General features: G+C 43.0%; 2 protein-coding genes across 14 annotated transcripts in view; one reads left to right on the top strand and one right to left on the bottom strand.

Moving 5' to 3' along the window:
- LOC147825850 (uncharacterized) overlaps window positions 1–13,785 on the top strand; it is a 30,819-nt gene that overhangs the window by 14,737 nt on the left and 2,297 nt on the right. For 4 of the 13 annotated variants that reach the window (XR_015440030.1, XR_015440023.1, XM_087183771.1 and 1 more), the window contains exons 3-4: window positions 682–813; window positions 12,304–12,364. The exons of 4 other annotated variants lie outside the window; for them this stretch is intronic. Coding sequence is in view for 5 of the 9 variants with exons in the window: in XM_087183771.1 (XP_087039897.1) it covers window positions 682–813; window positions 12,304–12,364 (193 nt within the window). In the remaining 4 variants the exon portion in view is untranslated. Of the gene's footprint in view, window positions 1–681; window positions 12,365–13,785 lie in introns of all 13 variants that reach the window. 5 more of the 13 variants (XR_015440024.1, XM_087183775.1, XM_087183773.1 and 2 more) reach the window with 2 other exon arrangements.
- The window catches only part of Dcaf12 (DDB1 and CUL4 associated factor 12), a 39,603-nt gene continuing 33,914 nt past the window's right edge, over window positions 8,097–13,785 (bottom strand). Inside the window, exons 8-9 of the mRNA XM_004838411.4 lie at window positions 10,663–10,841; window positions 8,097–10,146 (exon numbers count right to left, since the gene is read on the bottom strand). Of these exons, the coding sequence (XP_004838468.1) occupies window positions 9,988–10,146; window positions 10,663–10,841 (338 nt within the window). The 3' untranslated portion in view covers window positions 8,097–9,987. The remainder of the gene's footprint in view (window positions 10,147–10,662; window positions 10,842–13,785) is intronic.

Below are 13,785 nucleotides of genomic sequence, written 5' to 3'. Positions count from 1 at the left end.
ATTTCTTGATAGCAGCCATTCTTTCTGGAGTGAGGTGGAATCTCAGCATTGTTTTCATTTGCAGCTCTGGAATGACCAGTGATGTTGAACATTTTTTCATATGTTTATTTGCTGTTTCTACTTCTTTGTCTGAGAAATGTCTCTGTTCATTTCAGATGCCCATTTTTGGATTGGGTCTTTAAGTTTGGGAGGTCTGATTTTTTTTTAAGTTCTTTATATATTCTAGATAGTAGGCCTTTGTCTGAGAAACAACTGGTAAAAATTTTTTCCCACATTGTGGGTTGTCTCTTCACTCTGTTTGTGGTTTCTCTTGGTGTGCAGAAGCTTTTTAATAAGATGAGACAGATAATGTGAAATAGGAAGTAAAGGTCCAAAGGGAAAGGAAGTGGGAGGAGTAGGGGAAAGGAAAGAAGGAAAAGGAATATGAGAAAAGGAAAAAACAAAAACAAAGTCTTCGTAAATAGGGAGGGGTGGAGGAGAGCACAAGGGAAAAGAATAAGAACTAAGATATATCATGTAAAGGTACAAATTCCCAGTGATGAATGTCATCACATTGTATACCTAAAATGTACCGATAAACTTAATGCATAAAAAAATTAAATTTAATTAAAAAAAAACAAAAACAGGCAACCTCACATTAGCCAAGCTGTACCTACCTTATTCCTCCAACAAAACTGTTAGGGCTGGGGATGTACCTCAGTGGTGCCGCGCTGGCTGGAAAGCACAAAGTCCTGCCTATTTGATCCCTGGTACTGGAGGAAAAAACAACTCTACTGACTGGAGATCTAATGATGACATCCCATTCCTTCCACAGTTAAGTCCTATCTTGCTTTATTTTCTTTTTGGGGGGTGGTGGTGGGGTACTAGGGGTTGAATCCAGTGCCTCTCACATGCTAGGCAAATGTTCTACCACTAACTATACCCTTAGTCCCTATTTGACTTTATTATTTGGTTTTTGGGTTGTTTGTTTTTTGAGACAGGGTCTTGCTATGCAGTTCAGGCTGGCCTTGAACTCACAGCAATCCTCCTTCCTCAGTCTCCCGAGTACTGGGATTATAGGCATATGTCAGTACACCTGGGCCTGTTTTTGTTTGACAGGGTCTTGCTATAGTTCAAGCTGGTCTTGAACTCACTATAAATGGCTTACACTGCAACCTGGTAGATGGTGAGAATACACATCCAAGATCGCTCATATTAAAAACAGCCTTGGGCCGGGGATTTAGCTCAGTGGATTTGCTGCCTGCCTAGCAAGCTCAAGGACCCGAGTTCGATCCCCGGTACCAAAAAAAAAAGTAAAAACAGCCTTTTAGGTCCGGGGATTTAGCTCAGTGGTTTCACCACCTGCTGCGCAAGCACAAGGACCCCAGTTTGATCCCCGGTACCAAATAAAAATAAAAAATAAAAACAGCTTTTTGGGCTGGGTATTTAGCTCAGTGGCACCTCGCCTGCCTTGAAAGCACAAGGCTCTGAGTTCAATCCCTGGTACCGGAAAAGAGAAACAGCCTTTAAATGTGTCCTACCCCAGCTTGTAAATGTGCCTCAGTTTTCTGAGCATCTGTACTTCACCCTGGAGTGCATCCTGTCTCTCCCTCTAATAAATTCTTCTTGTACCTCTTTTCCTGACGTGTCCTGAGAATTACTTTTCCGTGACAGGAGTCAGCAAACCTGCGTACTTCTGTTAAAGGGCTGGGTTAAATTCCTTATTTCAGCCTCAGGGACTCTCTGAACTAGTCTGTAACTTTAGGATTACAGGCCTGCATCACCACATGTGGCTCCCATCTGACTTTAAACAATGCACACACACTTTTGAGAAGTTGTGTGCATATTTGTATGTATGTGTGTATGTAAACCAAATCCACATATAAGTGAGTAGGGAAGTGTATTAAAGCAAAACAAAATTCCTTTAAAGACTGACATTGCATCACTGCCCACACCCCAATTTTTAAAAAACATGTTTTATGGATATCTGTCATTTTCACAACCCATATGCAGTTTATGCAGAAGAGCTATATACCGAGTTTAGAAACTAAACTCTGGCTCCCCCTGCTGTGTATGTGATACATCTGTCAGCCTCATAAGAAGGCTCTCCAGACAATCCTGTCTGCCTGTGCTTATGAAGTCCCTGGAAGACAGAGCTTCCTGAGAGGAGATGTGACCATGGAAGACATACTAGAAGAGGTGGTAATTTTTTTTTTTTGGTACCGAGGATTGAACTTGGGACCTTGCGCTTCTGAGGCAGGCGATGGCACCACTGAGCTAAATCCCCAGCTCTGCAATCTAGATTTTGACAAGTTAATTGAGAGCATATTTTGTTTCTAGTTGGGGTTTTTTAAAAATTTTATTTTATTGGTACATTTGAAGCATACAATATAATGACATTCATCATTGGAAATTTGCAACTTTACATAATCTCTCTTGGTTCTTATTTTTCCCCCTTCCCCTGTCCTCCCTATTTACAAAGACTTTGTTTCCATTTTTTCATTTTCTCATATTAATTCCATTCCCTTTCCTTTCTGCTACCCCTCCCAATTCCCCTTCCCCTTTGCTTCTTTTCTTCCTATTTCACATTATCTATTATACCTTTTAGTCCTTATTTACACTTTGTGTTTTTGAGACAGGGTCTCTCTATGTAGTTCAGGCTGGCCTTGAACTATGTAACCCAGGATAGCCTCGAACTCATGGCAATCCTTCTGCCTCAGCCTCCCAAATCCTTATAGGTGTGCGCCAGCACGTCTGGCTGTGTATGTTCATTTAAAAAAAAAATTTAAAGCCAGGTATAGTTCAGTGCAAAAGGCCCTAGGTCAATCCCCAGTAACGCCCCCATAAGGGAAAGAACTTTTTTTTGGGGGGGCGGTACCAGGGATTGAACTCAGGACCTTGAGCTTGCAAAGCAGGTGGTAGAACCACTGAGCTAAATCCCTGGCCCCGGAAAGAACTTTTTTAATGGAAAATTTCTAACATTACAACATTAGAGATGAAGAAGAGTGTGATGAACCCCCATATGGCACTCACCAGCTTCAGCAATTATCAACATATTGATGTTTTTTGCTTCATTTTGTTTTTGCAGTGCTGGGACCTTGCACATTCTAGACCAGTGATAGTGAACCTTTTAGAGATGAATACCCAAACTGCAAACTAAAACCCACTTATTTATCACAAAGTGCCATCACTGCAATTAAACATGAGTACTGACTGGCCATGTGAAGGCTTGGAGGACTCACAGCTAATGAGTCCCAGCTCATGACATCATCACCTGGCAGGGCTACTCTTTTCTGAGGATGTGTGTGGCCCCTATATGCACTGTTATGATGCTTGGCTGCTAGGGTGATGCTGGGCAACTTGGCTCAAATGTGGACAGAAAGCTCTGTGTGCCCACTGTAGCATGTGTGCCATAGTTTCACCACCACTGACCTACAGATTTGCTCTACCTCATCCCAGCCCAACTTTTTTAGGGGGTGGGGTAGGACTGGAGATTGCCCAAGCTATGCTAGGCAAGCATTCTACCACTGAACTATATTCTCAGCTTTTCATTTTCTGAAACAGGTTTTGCTAAGTTGCCCAGGCTTGCCTCAGAATTTGCCATCTTCCTATCTCAGTTCCCAAGTAGCTAATAAGATTGCTGCACATGTGTGCCATTAGGCCTGGATTTTGTTTTGTTTTACACTGGGGATTGAACCCAGGTCCTTGAACTGAGCTACATCTCAGCCCTATTGATTGATTGATTGATATGTAGTCTAGGCTGGTCTTGAACTCACTATGTAGCCCAGGCTGGCCTCGAACTTGTGGTGATCCTCCTCCCTCAGCCTCCCAAGTGCTGGGATTATAGGCATCCACCACCATGGCTGGCAGTTTAGTATTATTTACATACTGGAGACTGAAGACAGGCCTTCGCACTGAGCTGCATCTCCAGCCTTATTTTTTAAATTTTGAGACAGCATCTTGCTAAGTCACTAAGTTGCTTAGCCTAGGCTCAAAGTTGTAATTCTTCTGCTTCATCCTCCCAGTGCTGGGATGACAGACATAATTGCAATACTCCTTTATTTTGTGGTGCTAGGAAATTAACCTATGGCCTCTGGCATGTCAGGCACATGCTTTACCACTGAGCTACATTCCCAACCTCTGCTTTAGTTACCTTTAAACACTCCACCCATTAGAACAACAAACCAAACTAACCCAAAGCATGGTAGTTGTGACAATTTTGTATTCTTAGCATAACAGCCTAGAGAAACAAGAGGGGCTGGTGTAAAAATGAGAGATGTTTCTCAAGCAACACATGGTAGGACCCAAACCTCTACACCTCACACCAAAATACCCAGCTCAGTGGTGTTCCCTGTTGACAAATGCCTTCACTTTGGTGTGTTATTCAACTTTCCATTACTATGACAAAATACCAGAGACAAACAACTTAAGAGGAGGAAAGTTTTATTTTGGCTGATAGTTTCAGGGGTTTTAGTAGTCAGCCAGCTCTATCACCTTCAGGCCTGTGGCAAAGCAGAACCTCCTGGTGGGGGAGCCACGTACATGCCATTGTAGCTGGGAAGCAGAGAGGAGAGGGTCCCAATATCCCCTTGAAGTATCTGTTTTCAGTGACCTAATTTCCTTCCCCTAAGCCCCACTTCCTAAAACGTTCCATCCAATATCTCCGCCAGCTGGGGACCACGCCTTTTACACATGAAATTTTGAGGAACACAAGATCCAAACCGTAACAACTGGAGAATAAAGATGCCTCTTCATTTTCTCCAGTCCTCTGCCCAGGCTATTACTAGTTTAAAAAAAAAAAAAGCTACAAGTGATAGTTTTCGTGTGTGTGTGTGTGTGTGTGTGTGTGTGTGTGTGTGTGTGTGTGTGTGTGTGTGTGTGTGTGTGTGTGTGTGTGTGATTTATTTAGGGAGTGACAGGGTCAGGGTAAATTGCCCAGGCAGAACTCAAACTTGCAATCCTCCTGCCTTAGCCTCCCAAGTGCTGGGATTACAGGCATGCACCACTGTGCCCAGCTGGGAAGTTTTTATCCTTTAAGACAGTAGTTGATCATTTGTTTTCTTCCTGTCCATACCACTAGGGATGCTAATTACAGCTCTGAGTGCATTAACAAGCACAGTAAACATGTTACTATGAGCTCAGATAATGAGTATTGTTATCCTTTAAATTTTCTGACTTCAGCAATTACACAGTAATCAAGAGGAGTGTTCAGATGTGAGGCCCAGCCCAGGGGGAGTTTGAGAGGACAGCTCACACCTGTTTTGAAGAGGTGAATCATAAAAGAGCTAAAAAGCCCCATCTTGAGTTTAGTGCACACCTTTATCTCTAGTGGTAGTATTTCTGTTTCTCACATTTGTTTTTCTGCTTTTTGAGACAGGGTCTCACTATGTAGTCCAGGCTGGCCTAGAACTCACAGCAATCTTTCTGCCTCAGCCTCCCAAGTTCTGGGACTACAGACATACACTGTCAGGCCCAGCTGTTTCTCACATTTGTAATTTCTACATTATTATTTAGGGGAATTGAGATTAAGGGCCAAAGACCAAGCTAAGAAACACAAGTTGCTACTACAAGGCCATAATCCCTGTACTCTGGAAGCAGGAGGATCACACATTTGAGCAAAAGGAAGGAAGGAAGGAAGTAGGGGAGGAAGAGGGGAAGGGGATGGAAGGAGAGTGAGGGGAGAAGGGAAAGAGAAAGGGAGAAATAAAGAAGAAAGGGGAGAGAAAAAGAGACAAAGAAAACTAAATCTACTATTATTGTCATCAGTGGTTTTAGAATCAGAAGCCCATGTTTCTGCTCTCAAAGCTTCCAGCCCACCACCACATAAGCATGAAGTGAGCTGTCGATGAACTCACATGTAGCAAGTAGCAAAGTGACCCTCCTTGTCTCTGTACCTCCCCCCATTATTGTCTTCTAGGTACCAGCCAACTGAAAAAGGATAAAAACCCTTGGGGTAGAACCCAGGTGTGATGGCACATACCTATAATCTCAGCACTCAGGGAGGCTGAGGCAGGAGGATCGCCCGAAAGTTTGAGGCCAGCCTGGACTACATGATGATTCAAGGCCAGCCTGAGCTACATAGCAAGACCCTGTCTCAAAAAAACAAAAAACAACAACAACAAAAACCCTTGGGCACAGTCTGACCCTCAAGGTTAAACCATGTATCTTGATACCCTGATTTTTTTTTTTTTTTTGGTAGTAGGGATCAAACTCGTGTCCTTGCCCTTACACAGCAGGCAGCAAAACCACTGAGCTAAATCCCCGGCCCTGACACCCTGATTTAATATTTCCGGGTCCCTGCACTAGGAATGATCTGGATCAGAAAAGACTGGACTTGAGGTCTTACTCCAGAACCAGATCAGTAATCCCATCTGGAGGCAGGGTGATACTGGGAATTGAACCCATGGACAGATTTTTGTTTGAGACAGTGTTCACTAAATCACTAATTTTCCCAGGCTCAGCTCAAACTTGCAGTTCTCTTGCCTTAGCCTCCCTGAGTGCTGGGATTATAGGTACATGCCATCATGCCCAGCAATTCACTAATCACCCAAGAGTGCAGGAAGGAGCATGTGCTCTGGAGCCTGAGGTGAGAGGATCTGCTTGAGCCCAGGAGTTTAGGGACCATCTCAACAAAAAGTTAAAAATTTTAGAAAATGACAGAAGACCAGGGAACCAGAATATTAAGGAGGCTTAAATGCCTAGGAATTCACTTCAGTACCAAGGCCTTCTGCAAAAGGACACAAATGATGATGGGAGGAGCCAGTAGACTATTTGGAATGAGGCATGAGTATGTAGTCTGAGAATAACAAGGAAGTTCTTTCACAGCCTGGGAGAAGAGACAGCTGGGAGGGAGGGGATACCATTAAGTCCATAAAGCCCTTCTGTGATACTTACTTTGCTGGAAAATAGAAGCAAGGTCAAGATACCAAGCAGGCTACATGGCTAGGCCTGTCCATCCCACCTCCTCTAAGTCATCTTTCTTTGAGCATGTTCCAGGAAACCTGAGTCTCAAAGTAACTACCAAAATGCAGAGTGATGTTTATGTTTCAATCTGCATTTCCCCAAAACAATGGAACATTGTGCAAGCACCAATACTCTTTAGGATCTAGTATTCTAAACTCGTAAAGAGAAAAAGCTTGTTCCAGTTCCTGTCCAAATACAACTTTCCTAGGAAGCCCTCTCTAATTGCATAAACTACACTCCCATCTTGCAGCCTTTGATCATAGAGGTGCCCATGTGAGTTAAGGTCTGAGCCTGTCTGTCTCTAAGGCAGGTGTGAAGAGTAGTAGTAGACAGCTTCCCCTGGCAAAGAACAAGTGCTGTGTGGCAGAGGAACAGGCACAGGCTCAGTGATCCACGCTGGTGGGCGTTCCAGAGATGGCTGTGTATGTGACAGCAATTGGCCACTCTCTCAGGTACAGCCCCAAAGAGGCTCTGGGAAGAATGTTGCTTAGCGTGATTTCCATGTCCACTCTTTACAAAGTACAGTGGAGTTCCAGCTGTAAAATATGGCATCCTTTTCACAGGGCACTGACACCATCCACTGACATAGAAAGGACCTATCCTCTGGGTGTGGTGGCACATGCCTGTAATCCCTAATCCCAGCACTGTCTCAAAAAAAGGACCTATCAACTAACCCTAATTATGTAAGAGGAGCTAGGTACTTTGCTCAAATCCATAATTCAAAGAGCAAGGTGTGGCAGTACACCATAATCCCAGCACCTAGGAGGCTGAAACTGGAGGACTGTCTTGAGTTCAAGCCAGCCTGGGCTACATAGTTCAAAGCCACTCAAACTACATAGTGAGACCCAGTCTCAAAAAAACAAAAAACAAAACAAAGCACAGCAGGGACAAGCACTCTCCTTCCCCATGCTCAGCCAGTGTTTTTTTCAGGCCCCACACTGCTTTCCCTGGGTGTAGTCATGCTCCAGTGGACCTCAGAGCTATTGATGTTGGGCCAGAGCTGAGGACCAGGAGCAAGCAGGCCTTAGCACCTGTATCCCCACTTGTAACTTCAGGGGAACACTTGTGTTCTCCTGCCCCAAGTAATCCCAGTGCACCTTCTAACCAATTCCTAGGAAGCCTCTTGACTACACAGACTCAATCAAACCACTCTGTACTGCAGTAATATTTATTTTTTCATTGGCAAAAATTCAATTGCTACATTTTTAAAACAAAATCTCAAATGATCAAACGCATTACCCATCACAGAAGAGGGTCTGGCAACAATACAAAACATCCTACTTGAGATTTTTTTTTTTTAAATATACAAGTCAGTTTAAAATGATAGAAGTTCTGTGAGAACTAAGAATTCTACAGCCTGTAGTTTAATAGAAAAAAAATTAAGACAAAAGATTTCCAGCATCCAGCATTTTGCTTACTTCCCTGTTTATAGCACCTATTTCTCTAAGTTAGAAGATAAGAATTTCAGAATCAGTGTTGTATGCTGTGTGCCACCAGTTAGGACAGACTTGTTTGCCCTCTCCACGAGTCCCCCACCATTATGAAGACAGTGCTCTTTTTTCCAATCTCCCCTCTTACACCCAGAGAAGAAGGGGATAACTGTGAAAGCAACTAAGACACTGGTGTACAGGAATAAATATGACGTTTCCATTCCCCAGGATGGGATGTTCGTTCACAAAGAAGCAATGTGTTTGCTTAGAGGAGGAATCTGTGGGTAGGAACAGTTATTATCTTCACTATGATGTATAAAAAGCAGGGAACAACTGGCTATCACAGTCAGTTACCTGCAAGTTTAAAAACTGCAGACTACACAGACAGTTGAAGGGAGGTACAGACATGTTACTAATCACATCAATGCTATTACATGCACAGTGATGCTGGCTACAGGCCACTTTATCTCCATACCAGGGCTGAGCCAACAGAGTAGGAGAGGTGACTCCAGCCCTAAGCCCCACAGCATTGAGAAAACAAATAATCCACATATGAAGCACTCACCACACACAGATAACCCCACCCTCCTGGAGTGAACCCAATTTAGAAGACAGCTGCAAAACTGGAGACTGGAAGAATGGTAAAGAAATTCTTCCTCAAAGCCAAGAGGACTATGCATGGGAATCTTAACAAACATGAGACCCCTCCCAGCCTCAGACCTCTGAAATGCCAGGTCAGGTCTTATCTGAGGATAGGAAAAGGAGACTGGGATGTGGATTCTCTTTACCAAATCTTTCTACAGCCTCCAGAGCTGCATTTAATGTTCTCAGGAAGTGGCCACTGGCCAAGTAGAAGTGACACACACACCTAAGTGTACTCACTTGGGAGACACATAGGTATGAAGGCATGTAGGGGTAGATCCTTCAGAGTCCTGGCATGGAAAGCCCCAAGCATTCTGAAATCTAACACAAAGGATATTCCCAGTAGTAACTTTTTTCTGGTTTTACTTTCTACTATCATTGTTGTTAGGCTTTAGAAAACAAGATACAGACCAGTCCCAAAGCCGGACTCTGAATAAAGTTGTTTCTTTTATAAATATTTTAATTACAAGTAATCCTCACTCCAGGTAATTTCAGTGACACAATACCTATAGGCACACAAGTTTGCACGCGCTCACACACACAGCTCCCAAACTTTCACAGAAAGTCTGACAGCTACCACATAATTATAAAGGAGCCCTACCTCTCAAGAGTGAAGTAAGGGTGAGAATGACCATGTCATTTCAGCCTAATGAAGCCAAAGAGGGAAGAGTATGTCTCACTTAAGAAAAAATACAAACAGGATTTGCAACAATGTTTGGCTGAGAAGTTAGAAAAAACAATAATAAAACATGGAGTACCAGATGGGAAAAGAAGAAAACAACAATAAAAAACACCCTCTGGATTTCTATACAAAGCTTCTTCCTATTAGGTGCCTAAATCACCAGCAAATTTGGTGTTCCCACTAAAACAGAAAAGCCTCACACAATGGGGGAAAACAAATCAAAGGAAGAAACAAGGAAACTAAGGGTGGATGTTAGTGTAAATCTGCATTTTGGGAGAAAGTTAGTTGTCATTAACTCCAGAGCCCAGCATAGTTCCCATGGAGCCCTGAAGGGAGGGGACCTCCCGCCACAAAGAGCTTTGTTCCGGATGAGTCGTAGCAGTGGGTGTAAACAGCATTGGGGAAGAAATCAATGTCTGAAAAGTAATTCCTCCAGGTCTCATCGTGATTCTATGGGAAGAGAAAAAAAGTGTTAGAACTCTAGGGTGTGGGGCAGGAAAGTAGGAAGAAAGGGACAGGAACGTTTTCTGGTCTCCATAAGAGTCCTATACCTATAACCTGATGAAAGGAGATTGGTTTTCAAAGGAATAGGGCCTCACTTTTCCAACTAAATATTAGAGGAGAACTGAGCAGGTTGAAGGATTGCTACACAAAGTGCAGGTATTCTTAAAACAGTTGGAACTAAATTGTATAATTCATTGGCATCCATGGCAGGAAATTCCTTACCCTTCTTACTATATTACCACTGGGAGGAATCCAGTATAATTTACTGGGCCTCTGTTTTCCCACAGACAATATGCAGACGCAAAAGCAAGTTAGAGGAAAGTGCCTTTCTTGGTACCTTTCTTGGTACCTCTTACTAGTAAAAACCTGAGGGTGGTATGTCAGTGGGGCAGGAGTGGGTATTAGAGGTAGCACATCTTTCTGTTATTGCCCAGCAACTATCTCAAGTGAGGGCTTACTCACCAGCCAGCCTTTGCCAGTGGTTAGTTTCAGATTTTCCCCTGCTAGCCTGGGCTTGGACCCATAACAAGCTGAGAGCCTCTCTTCCAGAAATCTCTGAGCTCGTATGTCATAGAAGAGCAGGGAGCCCTGCCCTGTGCCCACAGTGATGATGTGCTCATAGAAGCTCACTGACCGGATCCCTGAGAAAGAAAAGTGAAAGGCAATCAGGGAAGAGAGCACATGCTTGGAAGTCTGCTAAACTGAATTTCTTCAACATTATCAGACAGTGATATTCCAATGGTTAAGTACAGCTCATGTTCACTAACAGGAACCCTTGGACAGCCCTCCACACTAAGCTAGATTCCTAATGATGCCAAAGATGCTTCTGGCCAAAGAACATGTGTGTCCAGAACTTTCTTGCCTCCCTTGAGTCACTATGGAGCTATCTGCCATAGCTGTAAGCTCCATTACATGCTACCAACCTGACTGCAACTCAGGATAATCTGGACATTTACACATCATTACATCAATAAGGACTTCCACGCATTTTGACCTAAAACCATTAGCATGGTACTACATCCATGTCTTTATCTAGTATTAAGTGAGTTATGACGGTGGCAAAAAGCCTAGCACTTAAGCTCTCCACGAACAGAATACTCTCACTCACTCATAGGGTGAATTTAGGACATGTTACTTACTCTGGGTTATTAGCAAAATACATCTGCTGCACCAACTAAATGAACAGCTCTTGGCACACACAAGGAGCTTGAAAATATTTGTGCAGCCAGTATTCCCTTATTTGGTATAAAGCTACTCACATTAACAATGACCAAAACCTCTTAAAACTTTTCATTACATACATCATTCCAGCCAAGCTTATTTATTCCTTCGCCTACTACTTTCATTATTACTCACTGTTCTCTGTTCTAAAATGTGACCATATTAATATAATTTAAAATAACAACTGGGCATGGTGGCACAAGTCTGTTATCCCAGGACTGGGGAGGCCAAGGTGGGAGGATCACACCAAGTTCGAGGTCAGCCTGGACTACATAGTAAGACACTGTCTAAAAAAATAAATAAATAGGCACTATAGTGGTGCAAGTTCAAGGTCAGCCTGGACTACATAGTGAGACACTGTCTAAAAAAAAATAGGCACTACAGTGGTGCATGTTTGTAATCCTAGCTACTTGGGAGGCTGAGTCAGGAGAATTCCAAGTTTGAAGCCAGACTGGTTCTCAAAAGCGAAAACAAAACAAAGCAAAAAAGGGCTGGGGATATAGTTCAGTGCTGCCTGCGCTGAATTCCCAGTACTGTACCCCCTCAAAAAAAAAATTTTTTTTTAAAAAGAGGGAAGGGGAGGGGAGGGGGAGCAAAAAAAAGTAAGATTAAGAAAAAAATACTTTGTTAAACTGGATATCTAGATTCTTTTTTTTTTTTTTTTGGAACCGGGGATCAAACTCAGGACATTGTGCTTTTGAGGCAGGTGCGGTAGCACTGAGCTAAATCCCTGGCCCTGGCTGATCTAGATTCTAATCCTTGGCTGTTCCCTCATCAAGCTGTGTGATGACTGGGCACAGTAGCACAAATATCTGTAATTCCAGCACTCAGAAGGCTCAGGCAGAAAGATCTATATACTCTGCTCTTTTTATTTTGAGACAGGGTTTTGCTAAGCTTTCCAGGCTATCCTGAAACTTGTGGTCCTCCTGCTTCAGCCTCTCAGGTAAGTGAGATTACAGGCATGTCCCACCACAGCTTTGTTTTTTCTTTCTTTCTTTTTATTTTGAGGGGTGTGGTGTTGAGGCAGGGTCTTGCTATATAGTTCAGGTTGGCCTTGAACTCATGGCGATCCTCCTGCCTCCATCGCTTGATTGCTGTGATTACAGGTCAGCTAAGATGGGGTCTTGTAATGCTGCCCAGGGTAGCCTTGAATTCCTGGAATCAAATCACCCTCCTGCCTCAGCCTCTTTAATAGCTGGGACTAATACTATCTTTTCCTATGTGTTTCCCAAGGGATTCTCAGTAGGATGAAATGAGATGTCAGAAAAAGGTATTCTGGTTTTGTTGTTGCTTTTGACACAGGGTCTCACTATGTAGTTCAGGCTGGCCCTGGAACTCAACAGTAATCCTCCTGCCTCAGCCTCCCAAGTGCTGGGATTAAGGCATATGCCACCATGCCCAGCTTAAAAAACGGTATTTTGAAATCTTCAAGTATACTATAAACATGCCTAAAGGATGATTGTAGTTCTCCAATAAAGAACAGGGTGCTCTTAGAATATGCTATAAAAGATTGGAGGTTTAAGCCCAATTCACCCAGTGCTCAGAACTAAACTCAGTGTTTTCTTTTTTGGGGTTTTTTTTTTTTTTTTGGTACCGGGGATCGAACTCAGGGTCTTGCGCTTGTGAGGCAGGCGACGGCACCACTGAGCTAAATCCCCGGCCCAACTCAGTGTTTTCTTGATGTACAATTGTCATATAACACACTGAACATATTTAAGTATACAATGTGAAGCTAGATACAGAGGTGCACACCTATAATCCCAGCACTCTGAGAGCCTGAGATAGGAGGATCTCAAATTTGAACCCAGCCTAGACAACTTAGTGAGACTCTATCAGAAAATGAAGAGCTGGGGATGTAGCTTAGTGTGAAGGCCCTGAGTTGAATTCACAGTACTGTTAAAAAACAAACAAACAAACCAATTTGAGGATTGTCTTTTCAGTCAGGATTGAACTAGGTCCTTCTGTGTGCTAGGAACCTGAGCTCCACCCTCCAGCCTTAATCTGAGGGTATGATAACGTTACATCCACGACACTATGACCACAATCAAAATAATGAACATACTCATTACCCCCAAAAGTACCCTCATGCCCCTTTGTAAATTCCTTAATCCACCACGCCATTCTCTCATATAAATAGAATTTTAGTTCAGGCAGGGCCCTAACAAAAAATTACCATAGAGGGCTGGGGATTTAGCTCAGTGATTTTGCTGCCTGCTACGCAAGCACAAGGACCCAAGTTCGATCCCCGGTACCAAAAAAAATAAATAAATAAAAAATACAAAAAATTACCGTAGAATGGAAAGTAGAGCTCTCTGGAAAAACAAAACAAAACAAAACAAAAAACATAGAAATTGTTAATGTCCT

Source organism: Heterocephalus glaber, unplaced genomic scaffold, assembly GCF_053883595.1.
Source record: "Heterocephalus glaber isolate CG9 unplaced genomic scaffold, H.glaber_assembly_v1.0 deba00001481, whole genome shotgun sequence".
Taxonomy (NCBI): Eukaryota; Metazoa; Chordata; class Mammalia; order Rodentia; family Bathyergidae; genus Heterocephalus; species Heterocephalus glaber.
The sequence above is the reverse complement of the archived record's forward strand: the minus strand, read 5'-3'. Positions and strand labels throughout refer to the sequence as shown.